The sequence below is a fragment of the Aquarana catesbeiana genome, linkage group LG06, assembly GCF_042186555.1.
Source record: "Aquarana catesbeiana isolate 2022-GZ linkage group LG06, ASM4218655v1, whole genome shotgun sequence".
Classification (NCBI taxonomy): domain Eukaryota; kingdom Metazoa; phylum Chordata; class Amphibia; order Anura; family Ranidae; genus Aquarana; species Aquarana catesbeiana.
This window is the reverse complement of record NC_133329.1, coordinates 109,205,235-109,226,783: the sequence shown is the minus strand read 5'-3', so window position 1 is coordinate 109,226,783 and position 21,549 is coordinate 109,205,235. Positions and strand designations below refer to the sequence as shown.

The following is a 21,549-nucleotide window of genomic DNA, read 5'->3' as shown; positions in this document are numbered from 1 at the left end:
ACATAGGGCAGCCCATCCACCTGAATGGGCTGCCCTACACATTGCCATTGCTCCAAAGAAGTTGCACCAATTTCACTTTCAGTCCCCATTCATCTAGCATAGTGGGAGCGAACATTTTAGGTCTCGTTTTTCCTGTGACACGCATAGGGCAGCCCGTTGATTTCAATTGGCTGCACTACATGTGGTTAATGGGACATTTTGTGTGTTTTTTACTGTGCGTTTTGCAGCATTTGCCCCTTGTTTTTTCACATGGCAAAATGCGTGTTTGCTTCTGTGTTTGGTGTGCTGTTAACAATTAATGGCACTGAAAGCGCAACTAGTAATTTTAGGTGCATAAACATGGCCATACACTATGCAATCTGATTGTATATTGTGTATTTAGTGAGAAGGGTGACCACTGATTGATTGCATTTATTTAAAAAACGTGCACCTGGGAATAGGAGGATGGATGATGCAGGGTGTGTGCTAATGAGGTCAGCTGGTCAACTCCTTCCTGTGTCATGACCTAAAGTCTGATCAGGAAGAAGACATTACTAATGGAAACATCTGGAAACGTGGATTAGGACAAGAAGAGTAAGTGACTGTAGATTTAATGGAAAGCTTTGATATTTTTGCAAAAAAAGTACATGAATGCTATATTGGTGCATAGGGGAGCTGGAAATTAGGGGGGAAAAAAAAGTGTACATAGGTGAACTTACCCTTTAATGCCTCCTTCCTCAACAGCATACCCTCACCTTTTTTTCTGTATCCCCTTTGTTGCATTCAGTCACTGGTACACTTCCAAGTATTGATTTCTATATACAAGAAGCATGAGTTATTCAAAGTTGAATACTGGTGCCCTATGTGTACTTTGCCTCTTTGCATGAACTTCGTTTGATAACGTCTGATCACCGCTGCTCTCTCTCCCTGGCAGGATAGCTGTATGGGATTGTTGTACTCCCCCCCCCCCCCCCGTAGTTTTTTGCAGGCTGTATGTAGTGGCTGGACCAGATTAAATAAAATAAAGGATTTTATGTGTATGTTCAGTGCCGGACTATCCTACCGGGATACCGGGAAATATCCCGGTAGGCTGGCTGCACAAAGTACCGCTGGGGCCGCTCACAGTGCCTGTGTCAGCATCAGCAATCTAAAGAGCGGCCGCCGCTGCTGCACTATGCCATGGCTGTGTGTCACTCACTGTCTGTGTGTGTCTCCGGGGCCGCTCACTGCCTGTGTCCTGACCTAAAGATCAGCAGCGGTGGCCGCCGCTGCTGCACTATGCCATGGCTGCCTGTGTCACTCACTGTCTCCTCTGGCGCGCCGCCCACCACACTCATCATGCCTCGCTCTGTCTGTGTGCCTGTGGGGGAGGAGCAGGAGAACGCCGTGCTGCTCCATTTTGCCTCGTCCCGTGCGGTGCTACAACACAACAAGAATTAAGGTATTAAAAAAAAATCTCTCTCTCTCTCTCGCTCTCTCTCCCAGATTATTAGCTGTATACCATCAAACGCTGCCACTGTGCCCATAGATTGCCAACACTGTGCCCTGCCCATCAAACGCAGCCACTGTACCCATCAAACACAGCCACTGTACCCATAAATTGCCACCACTGTGCCCATTCAACGCAGCCACTGTACCATCAAACGCAGCCACTGTACCATCAAACGCAGCCACTGTACCATCAAACGCAGCCACTGTACCATCAAACGCAGCCACTGTACCATCAAACGCAGCCACTGTACCCATCAATTGCAGCCACTGTACCCATCAATTGCAGCCACTGTGCCCATCAAACGCAGCCACTGTACCCATAAATTGCCACCACTGTGCCCATTAAACGCTGCCACTGTACCATCAAACGCAGCCACTGTACCATCAAACGCAGCCACTGTACCCATAAATTGCCACCACTGTGCCCATTAAACGCTGCCACTGTACCATCAAACGCAGCCACTGTACCATCAAACGCAGCCACTGTGCCCATCAATTGCAGCCACTGTACCATCAAACGCAGCCACTGTACCCATAAATTGCCACCACTGTGCCCATCAAACGCTGCCACTGTACCATCAAACGCAGCCACTGTACCATCAAACGCAGCCACTGTACCCATAAATTGCCACCACTGTGCCCATTAAACGCTGCCACTGTACCATCAATTGCAGCCACTGTGCCCATCAATTGCAGCCACTGTGCCCATCAATTGCAGCCACTGTGCCCATCAATTGCAGCCACTGTACCCATCAATTGCCACCACTGTGCCCATTAAACGCTGCCACTGTACCATCAAACGCAGCCACTGTACCATCAAACGCAGCCACTGTACCCATAGATTGCCAACACTGTGCCCTGCCCATCAAACGCAGCCACTGTGCCCATTAAACGCAGCCACTGTACCCATCAAATGCAGCCACTGTACCATCAAAAGCAGCCACTGTACCCATAAATTGCCACCACTGTGCCCATTAAACGCTGCCACTGTGCCCATCAAACGCAGCCACTGTGCCCATCAAACGCAGCCACTGTACCATCAAACGCAGCCACAGTACCCATAAATTGCCACCACTGTGCCCATTAAACACAGCCACTGTACCATCAAACGCTGCCACTGTACCATCAAACGCTGCCACTGTGCCCATCAAACGCAGCCACTGTGCCCATCAAACGCAGCCACTGTGCCCATCAAACGCAGCCACTGTACCCATAAATTGCCACCACTGTGCCCATTAAATGCAGCCACTGTACCATCAAATGCAGCCACTGTACCCATCAATTGCAGCCACTGTGCCCATCAAACGCATCCACTGTACCATCAAACGCAGCCACTGTACCCATAAATTGCCACCACTGTGCCCATCAAACGCAGCCACTGTGCCCATCAAACGCAGCCACTGTACCATCAAACACAGCCACTGTACCACCAAACGCAGCCACTGTACCCATAAATTGCCACCACTGTGCCCATTAAACGCTGCCACTGTACCATCAAACGCAGCCACTGTACCATCAAACGCAGCCACTGTACCCATAAATTGCCACCACTGTGCCCATTAAACGCTGCCACTGTACCATCAAACGCAGCCACTGTACCATCAAACGCAGCCACTGTACCATCAAACGCAGCCACTGTACCCATCACCGCTGCCACTGTACCCATCAAACGCTGCCACTGTACCCATTAAACGCAGCCACTGTACCCATAAATTGCCACCACTGTGCCCATCAAACGCTGCCACTGTGCCCATCAAACGCAGCCACTGTACCATCAAACGCAGCCACTGTACCATCAAACGCAGCCACTGTACCCATAAATTGCCACCACTGTGCCCATTAAACACAGTCACTGTTCCCATCAAACGCTGCCACTGTACCCATAAATTGCTGCCACTGTGCCCCATCAAACTCAGCCACTGTACCCATTATTTGCAGCCACTGTGCCCATTAAACGCAGCCACTGTACCATCAAACGCAGCCACTGCACCCATAAATTGCCACCACTGTGCCCATTAAACGCTGCCACTGTGCCCATCAAACGCAGCCACTGTACCATCAAACGCAGCCACTGTACCCATAAATTGCCACCACTGTGCCAATAAAACACAGCCACTGTACCCATCAAACGCAGCCACTGTGCCCATCAAACGCAGCCACTGTGCCCATCAAACGCAGCCACTGTGCCCATTAAACGCAGCCACTGTACCATCAAACGCAGCCACTGTACCCATAAATTGCCACCACTGTGCCCATTAAACACAGCCACTGTGCCCATCAAACGCAGCCACTGTGCCCCATCAAACGCAGCCACTGTGCCCCATCAAACGCAGCCACTGTGCCCCATCAAACGCAGCCACTGTGCCCCATCAAACGCAGCCACTGTGCCCATCAAATGCAGCCACTGTGCCCATCAAACGCAGCCACTGTAACCATCAATTGCCGCCAGTTTTCCCCATCAATTGCCACCAGTTTGCCCATTAAATCCTGCCAGTGTCCCCCCCGCCCGGCACTTACCTGTCTCAGGTCAGCGCGTTGCTCCACGCTCCCTCCGATAGGCATCCAATCACAGCGCCTGTCGCTTCAGCCAATCAGGTGACAGGTAACCAGACCCAGTGCACCTGATTGGCTGAGAGGCGGGTCAATGTTAGGGAAGCGATTTATTTGATTTCCTAACACAGCACCGTGTAAGCAGCGAACGCACAGCAGTGTGCCCGCTGTTTACCAATTTGGAAGCCTATTAGAGCTGACGGCTCTAATCAGGCACTTCTAAAAACACCCCCGCCGCTGTAATTCACATGCCCGATGCCCAACAAGGGTGCCGGACACCTGAATAGGGGGCGGGAGCAGCGACAATAGATAGATTCATGCAATGCATGAATCTGTCTATTGAAGATTGACAGGTGCAATGGACGCACCGCCACTGCCCAGTTGTATTTCCCCTGGGTGGGGAAATCCCACCATGTTTTACATTATACATTCCTATACACTGTGTGCCCTATAAAAAGGAGGTGGGCATTAAGGGACAGAGTGGTATGCAGGCAATTTGTTTTATTTTTTGTGTGCATTACTGGGCACTTTCACCCCCTTCCTTCCCAGGCCAATTTTCAGCTTTCAGCGCTGTCACACTTTCAATGACAATTGCGCGGTCATGCAACGCTGTTCACACAAATAGAGCTTTCTTTTGGTGGTATTTATTCACTACTCAGTTTTTTATTTTTTGCGATATAAGCGGAAAAAAAGAGCGGAAATTTGGAAAAAAAAAACAATATTTTCTATTTTAAAAGAAATCCAATAAAATCTAATTTTGTCATAAATGTAAGCCAAAATGTATTCTGCTACATGTCTTTGGTAAAAAAATCATGTTAAAGTGTATAATAATTGGTTTGTGTGATCACAGACATATGTACGCAGATGATCATGCACAGATGTGATCACGGACATATGTGTGCAGATGATCATTGGGACATATGATTTTACTGTTACATATGTGGGGGACAGGTTTTTTTTACTGTGTGGGGACATGTGTGTGGGGACAGTGTTTTGGGGACTTTGTGTGTTTACATTGTTTTGGGACATGTGTAAAAAGCTGTAAAAAACAGCTCATTCTCACTGATCACTGGCCGGTTGCAGACATCTGCTCTCCTCTCCGACAACTTCCGTGTGAGGAGAAGAGAGCCAATTGCCTAGAAAACGGCTCTCTATTTACATCACATGATGGCTGTGATTCCACACAGCCGTCATGTGATCAGGAGGGCCAATCACAGAGCCCTATGTGCTTTTATATGTGTCTTATCTATATATAATGCACTCTTTAAATATGCTTTAAAATGCACGGTTTTCCATTTTATGAACAAGAAAATAATGACGTTATGCTGTTGGGCTGGTATAATAATGCTATGGGGCTGGTATGACATTTTTTCCAGGGCTGGTTTTCATTCCCAGTCCAGCCCTGTGTATGTTAACTCATGTGCTTACTGAAAATGAACCCTTTTTATCCCTTAGTTGCCCACTGCGCTTCCTCCAGACAGATAATCTCACATTGGAAGAATTGCATAAGGCACGACTGTCCTGTGTGCCTACCTTTAAAGAATGCCAGTAGCATCAGGAACCAGCAGTGTAAGTGTATTTTCTGTCTTTTGCTCTTTTGTGATATAGAACAATGTTACCAAAAAGGGAATGATTGTGAGCCTTGTCTACCCTTACTGATGATAGAATATACTGCGTGTAGCGGTACCCTCCTGAGGGCTGCTGAGTGTTGTAGTCCGTCTGTCACCCTGCCCAGCCAGGCACACAGTCTCACTCACCCTCAGGCAGAAAACCAGTCATTGAACTTTGTTTGTATTTTTATTGAGGGGAATAAACTTGGATGGGGGTAGGGAATTTATGAGATGCCCAGATGATTAGGAACAGTTCAGGGACTTGAGACTATATTCAACTCCAGTACATACACCTCCTCTCTTCTCTTCAGCACATCACTTGCTTGCACTTCCCAGACCAACTAGCACTATATTTTAAGCCTGACACTGGCTCAGCCAGGCCTAAGGTGAATGCCCTTTGCAGGCAGGGACAGCAGGCCCCTTTGGTGTAGGAAAATATGTAGGTAGTCCTAGTGCTAGCTGTCCACATGGCTACTGCTCCCAGCACCACATCTTCAGGCCCTGCCAGCCCTCCTGGCTGCAGCTGCCTCTCTCCACTGCCTGAGCTACCACAGTCCACTCCACTGGCTCTGCACCCATCCCAGACTGCACTCTCCCAGTCCAGGCGTGCCTCCCCAGTCCTTCCTGACTGTGTGTCACTCACCAGCTTTCCTGGCTGCGACCTGTAGTTCCTCCCTTGAGACTTGCCCGGCAGTGCTCTCTCCTGCTGTCCTCTCCTTGCTCCCGTTCCTCCTGTCCAGGATACCTCCATGAGTTCTTAGAAGGTCCCGTCCGCAACCGAGCCCAGGCCCAAAGTCACCCCCCCCCCAGACTGGGGAGCTCCCTCAAAGGCCCTGACAGCCTAGCACTCCATCTCCAGCTTCCAGACCGAACAACCCCTCCCCAGCTGAGCTGACCCTGGGTATTTAAGGAGGCCTGCCCCCTGCCAATCTAAGCTGGGGATCGGTCAGGGCTCCTCTAAACAATCTCCACCTCCCCTCTACTCCTTTCTTTTCAGATTATTCGAGCAGGCTCTGGAAAGAAGTGGGAGGTCTTGATGATGCTGCTTGTGAGTCACCAGCTCTACACTGAGTCAGTCCCAACCCAGTTCAAAACACAGGAAGCCAAGCCTGGAAATGTACCTACTCTCAAAAAAAAAAAAATAACACTATCCTTCTAGCACACTAGAGGGTGCTACATGCATATAAATTATTCTGGAACAAATGCAATTCTAAGCTTTAAAGTGACCCCATTGCTATAATAACCCAAAGTCCCCTGTAAAAGAAGAAGCTGAATACTTACCTTTCCAGTGGGCAATGAGTCCAGTGTTTGTTTTATTCCTGAGTTATGGGTGCTACTACTGACACTTCTGGGAGTGTCACATAGTGTGTCCTTACTGCACCCTGTGGTTCCATCTGCTGGCCACTATGCTACTACAGGACCCTATACATCAGGGGTAGGCAACCAGTAGCCCCCCAGCTGTTGTGGAACTACATTTCCCATGAGGCACTGCAAGGCTGGCAGTTACAATTACTCCCAGAGGCATTATGGGACTTGTAGTTCTGCAACAGCTGGAGGGCCCCAGGTTGCCTACCCCTGCTATACATAGTAGTAAAGTAGGAGCAGGTAGGTGAAACGACAGAACACAACAAGGGAAACAGTAACTTACAAACCCAGAAGTGTTGGATAGCATTGATGCCCAAAGCTCTATAAGAGAAAGAACATTGGACTCAGTGCTTGCCAGAGAGGTAAGTATTTAATTTCCCATTTTTTTTACATAATTTTTTTAACATAGCAACAGAGTCACTTTCGGTTGTGACATGCATTCCTACAGTACTGTGCTACTCACAATGGAGAATGTCCATCTACCTACAGATACTCAGGAAGACAGACACTCTTTTATACTCTATGACATAACTGTGTCCCTGTTTAGCTAGATACAGTTAAATAGCACCAATTATGATTATGCAATTATATATTGTACCAATATATTGCAGCTTAGCAATCATTGGGTGTCTGCATTTGTTTTCTTTTCTTTTTTCACCTGGTGATTGGCCAGTAACACACCTCATGTATTAGAGTGCCCCCAATCTGGATGAAGGAGCACAGGGGGCACATTTGGACAGCAGTATTGTCAGTCTGGGGCGAGGGGGAGTGTTAGATGTACTAGCATATTTAAATATACTTACAAATTGAAGCTAAACTTCAGCTCACACATTTATAAACAGTTACAGAAACAGTTTTTTTCCCATTTGGGATAAAGGTTTTCCATAACATGAATGAATAAAAGCTGATCATTGTAATCAGTAAATGGTTTGTCTCATCTCTATTTAACCACTTCAGCCCCAGAAGATTTGGCTGCTCAATGACCAGGCCATTTTTTGCGATACAGCACTGTGTCACTTTAACTGACAATTGTGCAGCCGTGCAACGTTGTACCCAAACAAAATTGATGTCCTTTTTTTCCCACAAAATAGAGCTTTCTTTTGGTGGTATTTGATCATCTCTGCGGTTTTTATTTTTTGCGCTATAAAAAAAAAAAAAGAAAGAGGGACAATTTTGAAAAAAAACCACAGTGATTGGTTTGCGCAAAAGTTATAGCGTCTACAAAATAGGGGAAACATTTATGGCATTTTTATTATTATTTTTTTTTTTTTTACTAGTAATGGCAGTAATCAGTGATTTCTATCGGGAATGCGACATTATGGCGGACAGACCGGACACTTTTGACACATTTTTGGGACCACTGGCATTTATATCAGTGCTATAAAAATGGACTGATTACTGTGTAACTATCACTGGCAGGGAAGGCGTTAACAGTAGGGGGCAATCAAGGGGTTAACTGTGTATCATAGGGAGTGATTCTAACTGTGGGGGGATGGGACTGCCTGGGTGAGGAGACCAATCATTGTTTATACTTAGTATGAACAACAGATCGCTCTCCTCACCCCTGAGAGCACGGAGATCTGTCTGTTTACATTGACAGATCTCCGTTTTGTCTCTGTGTGGGAGCGATCGCAGGTGCCCGGCGATCATCGCGGCCGCCGGGCACGCGCATCGGCTCCGGCATCGCGCCGCGTGCGCGCATTCCTAGTGGTCACAAAGCGATCCGGCGTACAGTTACGTCGGTTCGCCCAGTATAACTGCGGTGGCTGGTCGAGAAGGGGTTAATCACAACTGGGGTTTTTAGTTTTTAAGCTACAAATGAAAAAAAGACCAAAGATTTTCAAAACAAAATGCATTTTTCTTAGTTTCTGTTATAAAATGTAGCAAATAAGTAATTTCTCTTCATAAATTTTGACCAAAAATGATACTGCTACATTTCTTTGGTCAAAATAACCCAAGACAGGGTTTATTTGGTGTTGGCAGTGATGGGGGACAGACAGATGTTTTGTGCACCGTGACAGATGTTTTATCGGACACTGACGTGTATGGGGACAGGGGTATCATTGGTGGTTGGTCTACTGTTTGTGGGGGGATCTGTGACAGCTCTCTATATAAAATCATCCTCACACAGAGAGCTGTCACATAGCTGCAGATTCCCCCCCCCCACACACACACACACACTGAGCTCTAACTGAGCTTGGCGGGGAGAACTGTCACAGACACACGCGTCTCTGTTTACATTGTGAAGGCTGTGATTGGACACAGCTGTCACATAATCGAAAGAGCCAATCACAGGGCACATATCCCAATCTGCTTGGCTGGATCCTGTGATCATAATGATCACAGGATTGAGCCACAGCGCGCCCCCTTGTTCTGAGGACGTTCCTGAACGTCCACTCAGAACAAGGAAAGGGCCACCCAGCCGTTTATGTGCAGTGGCTGGGTGGGAGGTGGTCAAAGCATGACATGTTAGGTATCTATTTACTCGGCATAACATCAATTGGGCTAACTTTACTGTTTTTTTTTTTAAATTCATGAAAGTGTATTTTCTTTCAAAAAAATTGCATTTGAAAGGCCGCTACTGTGTGACATAAAATATTGCAAAAATTGCAATTTTATTCTCTAGGGTCTCTGCTAAAAAAAAAATAATATATATAAATATAAATATATATATATATATATATATATATATATATATATATATATATATATATATATATATATATATATATATATATATATATATATATATATATATATATATATATATATATATATATAATGTTTGGGGGTCCTAAGTAATTTTCTAGCATGGATTGTAAGCAACAAATGTCAGAAAAAGGCTTAGACAAGAAGTAGTTAAATCAGTGTGAGTGTAGTAGTGCCATGCTGGCAACTTACAGAAAAGTGTGTAAAAGAGAGTCCTCCGCGAATCTAATAACCAATAAACTGTTCCATTCCTAAGTGCATTTACCTTTGAATTTCTGGTAGAGCTTGGGAGAAGGAAATATATATATACACACATACACACACACACACTATATAAAATTGCCCTAAAGTTGATATACCAATATACTATATTACCAAAAGTATTGGGAAGGCTGCCTTTACACGCACATGAACTTTAATGGCATCCCAGTCTTAGTCCGTAAGGCTCAATATTGAGTTGGCCCACCCTTTGCAGCTATAACAGTTTCAAATCTTCTGGGAAGGCTGTCCACAAGGTTTAGGAGTGTGTCTATGGGAATGTGTGAACATTCTTCCAGAAGCACATTTGTGAGGTCAGGCACTGATGTTGGATGAGAAGGCCTGACTCACAGTCTCCTCTCTAATTCATCGCAAAGGTGTTCTATCAGGTTGAGGTCAGGACTCTGTGCAGGCCAGTCAAGTTCCCCCACCCCAAACTTGCTCATCCATGTCTTTATGGACCTTGCTTTGTGCCCTGGTCAAAATCATTTGGTGGAGGGGGGGATTATGGTGTGGGGTTGTTTTTCAGGGGTTGGGCTTGGCCCCTTAGTTCCAGTGAAGGGAACTCTTAAGGCGTCATTATACCAAGACATCTTGTACAATTTCATACTCCCAACTTTGTGGGAACAGTTTGGGGATGGCCCCTTCCTGTTCCAACATGACTGCGTACCAGTGCACAAACAACTGTTTGTCAACTGTCAGTATTTCCCACTGCTACTAACAGATTCCAAACTGTTCAGATCATTAAAGCTTTGTGGCTTGCAGACTAACGCTTAGGACAGGCTGCTTCAATGGCCAGCAGGAATGTACATAAAGCAGGATGTGGCAGGCTAGCTTCAAAACTATCAAGAAGTGTAGAGGGTAGCTAGCAATTTTGTGAATATATATTCTGCACAAGACATTGCAAACCTTCCAGTTTTTGAACATAAGAATGAAGGACACGAAGGCATAGGGAAGAGAAACTGTGTATAAAATTGGCATAGCTACATTGGGCTGAATACTAGGCATGTTACAAAGGGGCATGGTTAAATATAGACCTATTTTGCATGCAATATACACATATTTAATACTCCACAATCACTGTAATACAAGTAAGATTCTCACGTACACATAAAAATCAGCACAAAGGATAATTTAAAAAAATAGAAGAAAAAAAAGTGAATCTCTTATATACAGTACGTTGCAGCTTTGAAATGGTTTACTGGGGTTATGGCTGAAGCTATCACCAGGAGGACCAGAGCAACGTCATGACGTCACTTCTGGTCTAGGGTGGAGGTAAATCATTTTTTTTAAGCATAAGATCACTGTTTTTTGTGTTTTTTTTTTTCGATCTGATGATTTCAAAAGATAGAGGCTATAAGACCCCAGATCTCTCCATAAAGAAGCCATGTCATCCCTTATTTCTATCACAAGGGATGTTTACATTACTTGTGATAGGAATAAAAGTGATGAAAAAAAACATTTAACGGGACAGTGTAGAAATAATAATAAAAAATAAAATTTAAGCACCCCCATCCGTCCATGCTCACGGGTAGAAGAGAACGCATATGTAAGTCATGCACGTATATGTAAACGGTGTCCGCACCAAACATGTGTGGTATCGCCGCAAACATTATAGCAAGAACGTCTAGCGCTAGACCTCTTCTGTAACTCTAAACTGGTAACCTGTAATAATATAAAAGTCACCTATGGAGATTTTTTAAGTCACAGTTCGTCGCCATTCCATGATTGTGCACAATTTTAAAGTGTGACATGTTAGATATCCTTTTTACTCGGCGTAACATCATCTTTTCCATCAAAAAATTTGGGTTATATATTGTGTTTTTTGCATTAAAGTTTATTAAAGTGTATTTTTTCCCAAAAAATTGCGTTTGAAAAACCCTTGCGCAAATACTGCGGTTCTAACTAATTTTCTATCAAAAAATACAGATTTTTTTAACTTCTCAACAAAAAGTGCCAGAAAAGGCCTGGTCCTTAAAGTGTTACTAAACCCACAACAGTAAAATCTGTCTGTATATGCAGAATAGCATGCTTGTTATACTCACTGTCAAACTTAAGGGTTTAATCCTCTGTATTGTGTAAAAAGGCTCATTGTTCTTGTATGGACAGATCCTCTCCTCCTGCAGGATCTCTCTTGGCAAGGTCAGCACGGTCACTGGCTACAGCAGGACTTTGTCAGCAGGTCCCAGCCAATGACTTATGGCTGAGACCTGCAGATTGGCTATAGCCAGTGACAGCAAAGAGTCCTGTGTTTACAAACACACAGAGCTCTGTACACAGATCCGTGAACTAGCTATTTCTTCTCCCTGCAAAGCAGGGAGAAAAAAAACAGCCAGATCTGTTAGTAAAAGCAGCATATATCACACACATTATACTTGTTAGGCACACATTTAAGCCCTTGCTTGCCTCTTGATGTTAACCCCTTCCCAGCCAATATCATTAGTACAGTGACAGTGTATAATATTATATCTAATCACTGTATTAGTGTTACTAGTGATGTCAGTGTCAGTGTGTCAGTTAGTGTACTTCCCAGCGAGGGTCTGTTAGCACCAGATTTCTCACCACACTCCCAATATAAGTCACGAATCATCGTCATTACCAGTATAGCATTGTAGCTGCATAAATTTCAGTATACAGTGGCTTAAAAAAGTATTCTTACTCCTTGGAGTGCATTTGTATTCAGCCCCCTTTACTGTGATACCCCTAACTAAAATCTAGAGGAACCAATTGCCTTCAGAAGTCACCTAATTAGTAAATAGAGTCCACCTGTGTGTAATTTAATCTCAGTATAAATACAGCTGTTCTGTGAATCCCTCAGAGGTTTGTTAGAGAACCTTAGTGAACAAACAGCATCACGAAGGCCAAGGAACACACCAGACAGTGTTAAACAAAAACAGGGATAAAGTTGGGAAGAAGTTTAAGCCCGGGTTCACACCATAATACGCTGCGCACCGCACAGGAGCGCTGTGCGTCCCTGTTCACCGTTTCAGGGACGAATCAGGGCCGATTCTATGCCTGAATTCGGCCCTGAAACGCAGCCAAAGACGCACAGCGTTTTTGTGCAGTGCGCACCGCAGCCGCCCCGGAGATATGTGAACCGGCTCCATAGGGAGCCAGTCACATTCTCCTGCTATGCGAATTAGAGGTGCGGAAACGCACCTCTAATTCGCATAGGTGTGAACCCGGGCTTAAGCAGGGTTAGGTTAGAATAAAATATTCCAAGCTTTTAACATCTCACAGAGTACTGTTCAATTCATCATCTGAAAATGGAAAGAGTATGGCACTGAAAACCTACCAAGACATGGTCGTCCACCTAAACTGACAGGCCGGGCAAGGAGAGCATTAATCAGAGAAGCAGCCAAAAGGCCCATGGAAACTCTGGAGAGATCCACAGCTCAGGTGGGAGAATCTGTCCACAGGACAACTATTAGTTGTGCACTCTACAAATCTGGCTTTTATGGAAGAGTGGCAAGAAGAAAGCCATTGTTGAAAGAAAGCCATAAGAAGTCCCGTTTGCAGTTTGCGAGAAGTCATGTGGGGGACACAGCAAACATGTGGAAGAAGGTGCTCTAAACAGATGAGACCAAAATTAAACTTTTTGGCCTAAAAGCAAAACACTATGTGTGGCGGAAAACTAACACTGCACATCACCCTGAACACACCATCCTCACTGTGAAACATGGTAGTGGCATGATCATGTTGTGGGGATGCTTTTCTTCAGCAAGGACAAGAAAACTGATCAGAGTTGATGGGAAGATGGCTGGAACCAAATACAGGGCAATCTTCGAAGAAAACCTGTTAGAGTCTGCAAAAGACTTGAGGCTGTGGCAGAGGTTCACCTTCCAGCAGGACAATGACCATAAACATACAGCCAGAGCTATAATGGAATGGTTTAGATCAAAGCATATTCATGTGTTAGAATGGCCCAGTCAAAGTCCAGACCTAAATCCAATTGAGAATCTGTGGCAAGACTTAAAAATTGCTGTTCAAACGCTCTCTATCCAATCTGACAGAGCTTTAGCTATTTTACAAAGAAGAAGGGTGAAGAATATAATAATATCTAATATTCTTGTATCTCAGGGGCGTTTCTGGATGAATAGCAAAGTCTTTGTGTAAATATGTCTGTGTCATCTCTCCTAATGGGTGTGTGAAGGAGAAGTTTGTCTCCACCAAAATATTATGAATTTGTTTCATAGTAGAAATTGTAGAATCCATAGTTCGTACAATACTTCAAGAAAAGTTGTTTATTCTTCAGAAAGATAAGCAAAGACAAGACTTACATACTGACATCTGGTAACATATGGTATGGTGAAGGCTTCAGAAGGAGGAAGAGATATCAGATGTTACATTCTCCATAGTATAAGGTTCCTTCCCTCTCTTCCCACCTCTCTTCCTAACTAGCCATTCAACCCGCTTCCATTCTTATACTGTTTCATAATGTTATGTCAGGATTTCCTAGAGTAACACCCATTCCTGTATATATGCTTATATGGTTTCAGTCTGTAGTTAAGTTATATAACTCCACCCATTGTCCTGACATAGTAACTCAGAATAGAAGTACCTACACAGCAAAACTACTTCTCTCTGTCTTCTGTCCTGTAACCTTCAGAAACTAACATTACAATAACATTATAACATTCATGTGTTTCATATATTTTTTCAGAAACTTTTATCACTTAAAATAGTAATAAACTCAAAATCTCTAACAAATGGGCAAAAATGTCACTCTCTAGATGTGCAAAGTTGGTAGAGACATACCCAAAAAGACTTGCAGCTGTAATTGCAGAGAAAGGTGGTTTTGGGGGGCTGCATACAAATGTACGCCACACTTTTCACATATTTATTTGTAAGAAATTTTGAAAACCATTTATCATTTTTCTTCCACTTCACAATTATGTACCACTTTGTGTTGGTCTATCACATAACAGCCCAAAAAAATACATTTATGTTTTTGGTTGTAAGATGACAAAATGTGGAAATACTTTTTCAAGGCACTGTATATACACTATCATTTGTAAACGCTATAACGTTAACACAAACCAATTAATATACACTTACTGGGATTTTTTTTTAACAAAGACATGTAGCAGAATACATTTTGGCCTAAATTTATGAAGAAATTAGATTTTTTTTTTATTGGATATGTTTTATAACAGAAAGTAGAAAAAAAATATATATATATATATATTTTAAAGTTTTCTGTCTTTTTCCATTTACATAATAAAAACCCAGTGGTGCTCAAATACCCAGATTAGCCGGATTAACATAGGGGCTATTGGAGCTGCAGCTACAGGACCCTTGCCTTAAGATAGGCCCATTTGCCCAGAAAAAAAACCCCAAAAAAAACAAACAAACAAAAAAAAACGATCGTCTTCGAGGGTCATGGCTCAGTGACACTTCTCTCCTGTACATACCACCCACTGGCATACCCTCCTCTCCTATACATACTGCCCACTGTCATACCCTCTACACTTCTCTCCTATACATAGTGCTCACTGTCATACCCTCCACATTCCTCTCCTGTGCATACTGCCTACTGTCATACACTTCTCTCCTGTACATAGTGCCTGCTGTCATACCCTCCACACTCCTCTCCTGTACATAGTGTCCACTGTCAACCCTTGTCAGAACCCATGAATCAGACTGAGACAGAAGTACAGTTACATCACACTTGTTTAATAATAATAATAATAAAAAAAGGTAAACAGTGTAAACATAGCCAGGGTTCAGGAACCGGAATGGATAGTCCGACAAGCCAAAACATCAGGGAGCCAGAGATGAGTGTAGTAGAACAGCAAGCAGGATCTGGAGCCAGAAGGAATGTCAGCCAAGCAAGTCTTTAACAGGAACACAGGAGAGCATCTCTAGAGATGTGACCAAGGTGAAGGCAGAGATCAACTGGGCTGGACGGCTTAGGTAGGCAGGACTGACGAGCAGGATATCATCAACAGGATGAGTCACTGTGGAGTGATAGGAGCTGGCAATTAGCTGACAGCTGAGTGGCCAGCTTAGAGAAGGAAGGGCCGAGCCCAGCCCTGACAGTTCCCCCCTTCTCAATGACCCCTCCCCCTCGGAGGACCACCAGGCTTGAGGGGAAAACGTCTATGGAAATCACGGAGGAGGACAGGGGCATGTACGTCTGAGGATGAGACCCAAGAGCGTTCCTCCAGACCGTACCCTTTCCAAAGCACCAGGTACTGTATGCGCCCATGTAACCTACAGAAGTCAACAATGGACTGCACTTCAAACTCCTCATGGTTCTCAACCTGTACAGAGTATGGACGAGGCACCGAGGTGGTAAAGCGGTTGAAGACCAAAGGTTTTAATAAGTACAGATGAAATACATTTGAGATACGCATATTAGAAGGAAGGTTCTAATGTCTAATGCGTAAGCCACTGGGTTAATCCTGCGAGGAATACGGAAAGGCCCAATAAACCGAGGTGTGAACTTCAGAGAGGGAACATGAAGTCGGAGGTTGCGAGATGACAGCCAGACCCTGTCCCCAACCTGGTAGGAAGGCACAGGCAGGCTTCTGAGGTCAGCAGGGAGTCTGTACCTATCATTAGCATGTCGCAAAGCCTCTTGGACTTGTACCCAAGTGGAACGAAGACCACGGAGATGCTCCTCCAACGCAGGAATACTCTGCGGAACAAACGAGTCAGGCAACATGGAAGGTTGGAAACCATAGTTTGCCATAAACGGGGACAATCGGGAAACAGAATTCAAAGCACTATTGTAAGCAAACTCCGCCCACGGTAAGAGTTCTGATCAGTTGTTATGATGGTCAGAAATATAGCAATGTGGGAATTGCTCCAAGGACTGATTGGCTCGTTCTGCAGCCCCATTAGACTGCGGATGATACGCAGAGGAGAAAGCAAGCTGAATTCCCAACTGTGCACAAAAGGCTCGCCAGAACCGAGACACAAACAGACTACCCCTGTCTGAGACAATCACCTTGGGTAGCCCATGTAAGTGAAAGATCTCCCAAACAAAATGGAAGCCAGTTCCTTAGAAGTGGAATAGAATGGGAGATTTTCGAGAACTGGTCAACCAACATAAGGATAACTGTGTTGCCCTGGGAGTTGGGTAACTCCACAATGAAATCCATAGACAGGTGGGTCCAGGGCCTTTCTTCATTGGGTATGGGTTGTAGGAGGCTCACTGGAAGGTGTCGTTGAGTCTTACTCTGAGCACACATGGAACAGGCAGCTACGAAGGCGGTTACATCAGCAAGTAGACTAGGCCACCAGAATTGTTGGGAAATGGCCCAAAAGAGTTGATTCTTCCCAGGGTGGCCAGCAGCCTTGGAAGAATAGTAAGTCTGGAGCACGGCAGTGCAAAGACTCTCTGGGACCAGCGGTCACAAGGTTTCTCAGGAGGAGCATGGACCTGAGCAGCAAGAATTTTGTCACCCAAAGGAGAATTGAGACTGGGGCGAACCATAGCCAGAATACGATCAGGAGGAATCACAGGAACCGGAACTGACTCCATTTTGGAAGTGGAGGAAAATTGTCATGACAAAGCGTCAGCCCTTACATTCTTAGTACTGGGTAAGAATGAGACAATGTAGTTGAAACTAGACAAGAAAAGAGCCCATCGCGCCCTTCTGGGAGAGAGGCGTTTATCCTCAGACAAGAATGTGAGATTCTTATGGTCAGTAAGAATGAGAACCGACACAGTGTTACCTTCGAGGAGATGTCTCCATTCTTTCAAGGCCAAAATGATCGCTAACAGCTCTCTCACCAATCTCGTAATTGCACTCCGCAGGTGAAAAGTAGCCACAAGGATGCATAGCGCTCTCAGGCGGTAGGACGTTGAGACAGAAGGGCGACAACTCCATCTCAGAAGCATCAACCTCAAGGATAAGGTAGGATCAGGATGTGCCAACACAAGAGCAGAAACAAAGGTAGCCTTGAGACTCTCAAAGGCCTTAATGGACTCCGGAGACCAACTCTGTGGGTTATCGTCCTTTCTGGTCATATCAGTCAGGGGCTTGACCAGAGATGAGAAGTTACAAATAAACTTCCGATAATAGTGGGCAAAGCCAAGAAAACGCTGCAGAGGACGTAAACCCACGGGTCGGGGCCACTGTAGGACTGCTGAAAATTTCTCTGGGTCCTTCGAAAAACCAGCAGCCGAAATGACATAACCCAGGAATTTAACCTGTTCACGATGGAATTCGCACTTCTCCAATATACAATAGAGATTGTTCTCTTAGTTTCTGAAGCACACGACAGACATCTGTGTAGTGGCTCTCTACGGACTTGGAAAATATGAGGATATCGTCGAGATAAACCACCACACATAACTGCAACAAATCTCGGAGGACATCGTTAATAAATTCCTGGAAAACTGCCGGGGCGTTACAAAGGCCAAAAGGCATTACGAGGTACTCATAATGGCCTGTTCTGGTATTAAACGCAGTTTTACACTCGTCGCCTTCCTTAATCCTCACGAGATTGTATGCCCTTCTCAAATCAAGCTTCACCAAAACCGTTTCTCCCTTAAGGCGGTCAAAAAAACTCCGTAATCAACGGAATCGGATAGGCATTCTTAATCGTGAAACGATTGAGACCCCTATAATCAATACAAGGTCTCAGTTCACCACTCTTCTTCTTCACAAAGAAGAAACCAGCACCACCAGGAGACAAGGATTTGTGGATGAAACCTCGAGAAAGTCCATCTGCAACATACTCCCCCATGGCCTTGTCCTCCAAGACCGACAAAAGGGTAAACCCGACCACAAGGGGGTATGGCACCAGGTTGAAGGTCAATTGCCCAATCATACGACGGGTGTGGCGGCAAACTACCGGCTTGACCTTTGTCAAAGACATCGCTAAAATCGCGGTACTCCTCCGGCAGGGAGGAGAGTGAAGAGGTGCACAGGACCTTGGATACCTTCTGGAAGCATGTCTTACTGCATTGTGGCGACCAGGAGAGAACCAATCAAAAGAGGGGTTGTGCCTCTGTAACCAAGGATAACCAATAACCAGCGGAAACTTAGATGAGGAAATAACTTGAATTGGATTATCTCATAGTGAAGAGCCCCTACGGCCATGGACAACGGAACAGTCTCATGAGTCACATGGGCAGGCTGTAGAGGTCTCCCGTTAAGAGCCTCAATGGCAAGTGGAGTGTCACGCAGCTGCAGTGGAATAGAGTGCTTCGATACATAGGCAGCATCAATGAACAGGCCTGCAGCCCCAGAGTCAATTAATTAGAGCCTGTATCTTGATGGACGACTCAGCCCCAGAAAGGGTAACCAAAACCAGGGGCTTATCCTTCTGGATAACTGGGGACAAAACAACGCCACCTAAGGTCTGTCCATGACAGGACCTCAAGGTTCAGGCATTCCCTGGATGGGTAGGACAAGACTTCAAAAAGTGACCTGCCTGGCCACAATAAAGGCACAATCTCTCCCTCCTCCTAAGGGTTCTCTCATCCACAGAGAGACGGGTGAAGCCCAAATGCATGGGTTCATCTTCACAGACCAACTCGGTACCAGGAGGCATGGGAGGTGAGGGAGGCAAGGGTGGGACTGCAAAGTTCGGAGACAAATGTACAGGAGGCTTCCGCAAGCGCTCCTTAAAAGTCTTTCTCTGAGTCAATGAGGATGGCAAACGTGATCAACTTCTCCAGTTCAGTGGGTATATCCCGGCTGCTATCTCATCCTTGATGGTATCCGAGAGACCATGAGAAAAAGCAGCCACGAGGACCTCATTTGTTCCAAGCAACCTCTGCTGCCAGAGTACGTAATTTAATGGCATAGTCGGCAACAGTTCTCGTACTCTGATGAACATGAGGCACTTGGCAGCAGAAGCGGAGAGTGCCGGAACGTCAAATACCCTTTTAAAAGAAACCACAAACTCAGGGTAACTCAAGACAACAGGTTTTTGCATCTCCCATAGAGGATTTGCCCAGGCCAAGGCGCTCTCGGAAAGCAAAGATATCGCAAAACCTACTTTGCTTCTGTCTGTGGGAAACGCCTGGGGCAGCTTCACAAAGTATATCTCAACCTGGTTGAGAAACCCTCTGCATTGGACTGGATCGCCCCAAATCGCTGGGGAAGCGGAGCGGAACCAGACATACCTCTTATAGAGGTAATACATGAGGCGGGTGCCTGCACAGAGACTGGAGCAGCAGCAGGGACGACCTGCAACACAGGTTGTACCAGAGCAGCCACAGTGGGAGATTCCTGGTGAGCCGTGTGACTCAGGAGCGTTTGTAACGCCATGGCAAACTGATCCATGCGGTGATCCTGCTCATCCAATCTGGAAAAAATATTACCAACAAGTGGATTGACTGCATCTTCTAAAATCATGGCCTTTGCCTACTGTCAGAAACTATGAATCAGACTGAGACAGAAGTACAGTTAAATCACACTTGTTTAATAATAATAAAAAAAGGTAAACAGAGTAAACATAGTCAAAACATAGCCAGAGTTCAGGAACTGGAACGGATAGTCAGACAAGCCAAAACGTCAGGGAGCCAGAGATGAGCGTAGTAGAACAGCAAGCAGGATCTGGAGCCAGAAGGAATGTCAGCCAAGCAAGTCTTCAACAGGAACACATGAGAGCGTCTCTAGAGATGTGACCAAGGCGAAGGCAGAGATCATCTGGACTGGACAGCTTAAGTAGGCAGGACTGACGAGCAGGATATCATCAACAGGTGAGTCACTGTGGAGAGCTTAAAGGAGGAAGGGCTGAGCCCAGCCCTGTCAACCCTCCACACTCCTCTACTTTACATAGTGCCTACTGCCATACCCTCCACACTCCTCTCCAGTATAAAGTGCCCACTGTTATACCCTCCACATTCCTCTCCCTCACCAGCACATACTTCCCACTTTTATACCATCCATACTCCTCCCCTATGCCTCTTACCCACAAAAACAGTTTTTTTTAAATCATACTGAATATCCTCAATGTTACCAGCTCTAGAATGGGCACACTTTTGTTAGTTCAACTAAAGGAAATCTTCTCAGTCCTCATATTTGTTCTGCCCATTATTAGTACTCATTTAATTTTGTGATTGTATAGAGGAACATAGGGGATGTCAGCTACTCTAAATATACCACTGGTCAAAAAATCGCCCCTGAAAATATTTTTGAAATGTTGGCAACTATGCACTTGGGCACTGCCCAAGGGCCACCGGGTCAGTAGGGAGCCCCATAAGAGGCTCCTGGGATCCTGTGATATTAAAGCGGTAGTAAACCTTACTAACACTACTTTTTAGAGGCCCTGAGGTAGGTTATGCCATAATGTACAAGTATGCACAGCAGATTAGGATACACTTACCTGTCAGACTGAGCCCTCCAGTGCTGCGCTTCCATCTTCACCCAGTCTTCCTTCTGGGTTCTGTGCCTTTGGTCACTTGCCTTGGCTGGGCTGTGTTGCCATCACTCCCACGCATGCTCGTGCGCATCCTCTTTCTCTCATCCCCCTCTCTCTCATCCTCCCTCCTTTACCCCTCACCCCTCTCTCACCCCCCTCTCTCTCTTTACTTCAGTTTGTTATAACAAAAAATTGTTTGCAATTTTATTTATTTATTTTATAAAAAACCCCACCAAAATCCTCAGCACCAGGCCCA

The 21,549-nt window shown here is 45.2% G+C and overlaps 1 protein-coding gene across 3 annotated transcripts in view; it reads left to right on the top strand.

The window, feature by feature from the left end:
* LOC141148856 (histone lysine acetyltransferase CREBBP-like) overlaps nt 1-21,549 on the top strand; it is a 275,728-nt gene that overhangs the window by 181,404 nt on the left and 72,775 nt on the right. For 2 of the 3 annotated variants that reach the window (XM_073636662.1, XM_073636659.1), the window contains exon 4: nt 5,476-5,589. The exons of the other annotated variant lie outside the window; for it this stretch is intronic. In XM_073636662.1, coding sequence (XP_073492763.1) covers nt 5,476-5,589 — 114 coding nt within the window. The remainder of the gene's footprint in view (nt 1-5,475; nt 5,590-21,549) is intronic. 3 annotated transcript variants of the gene reach the window in all.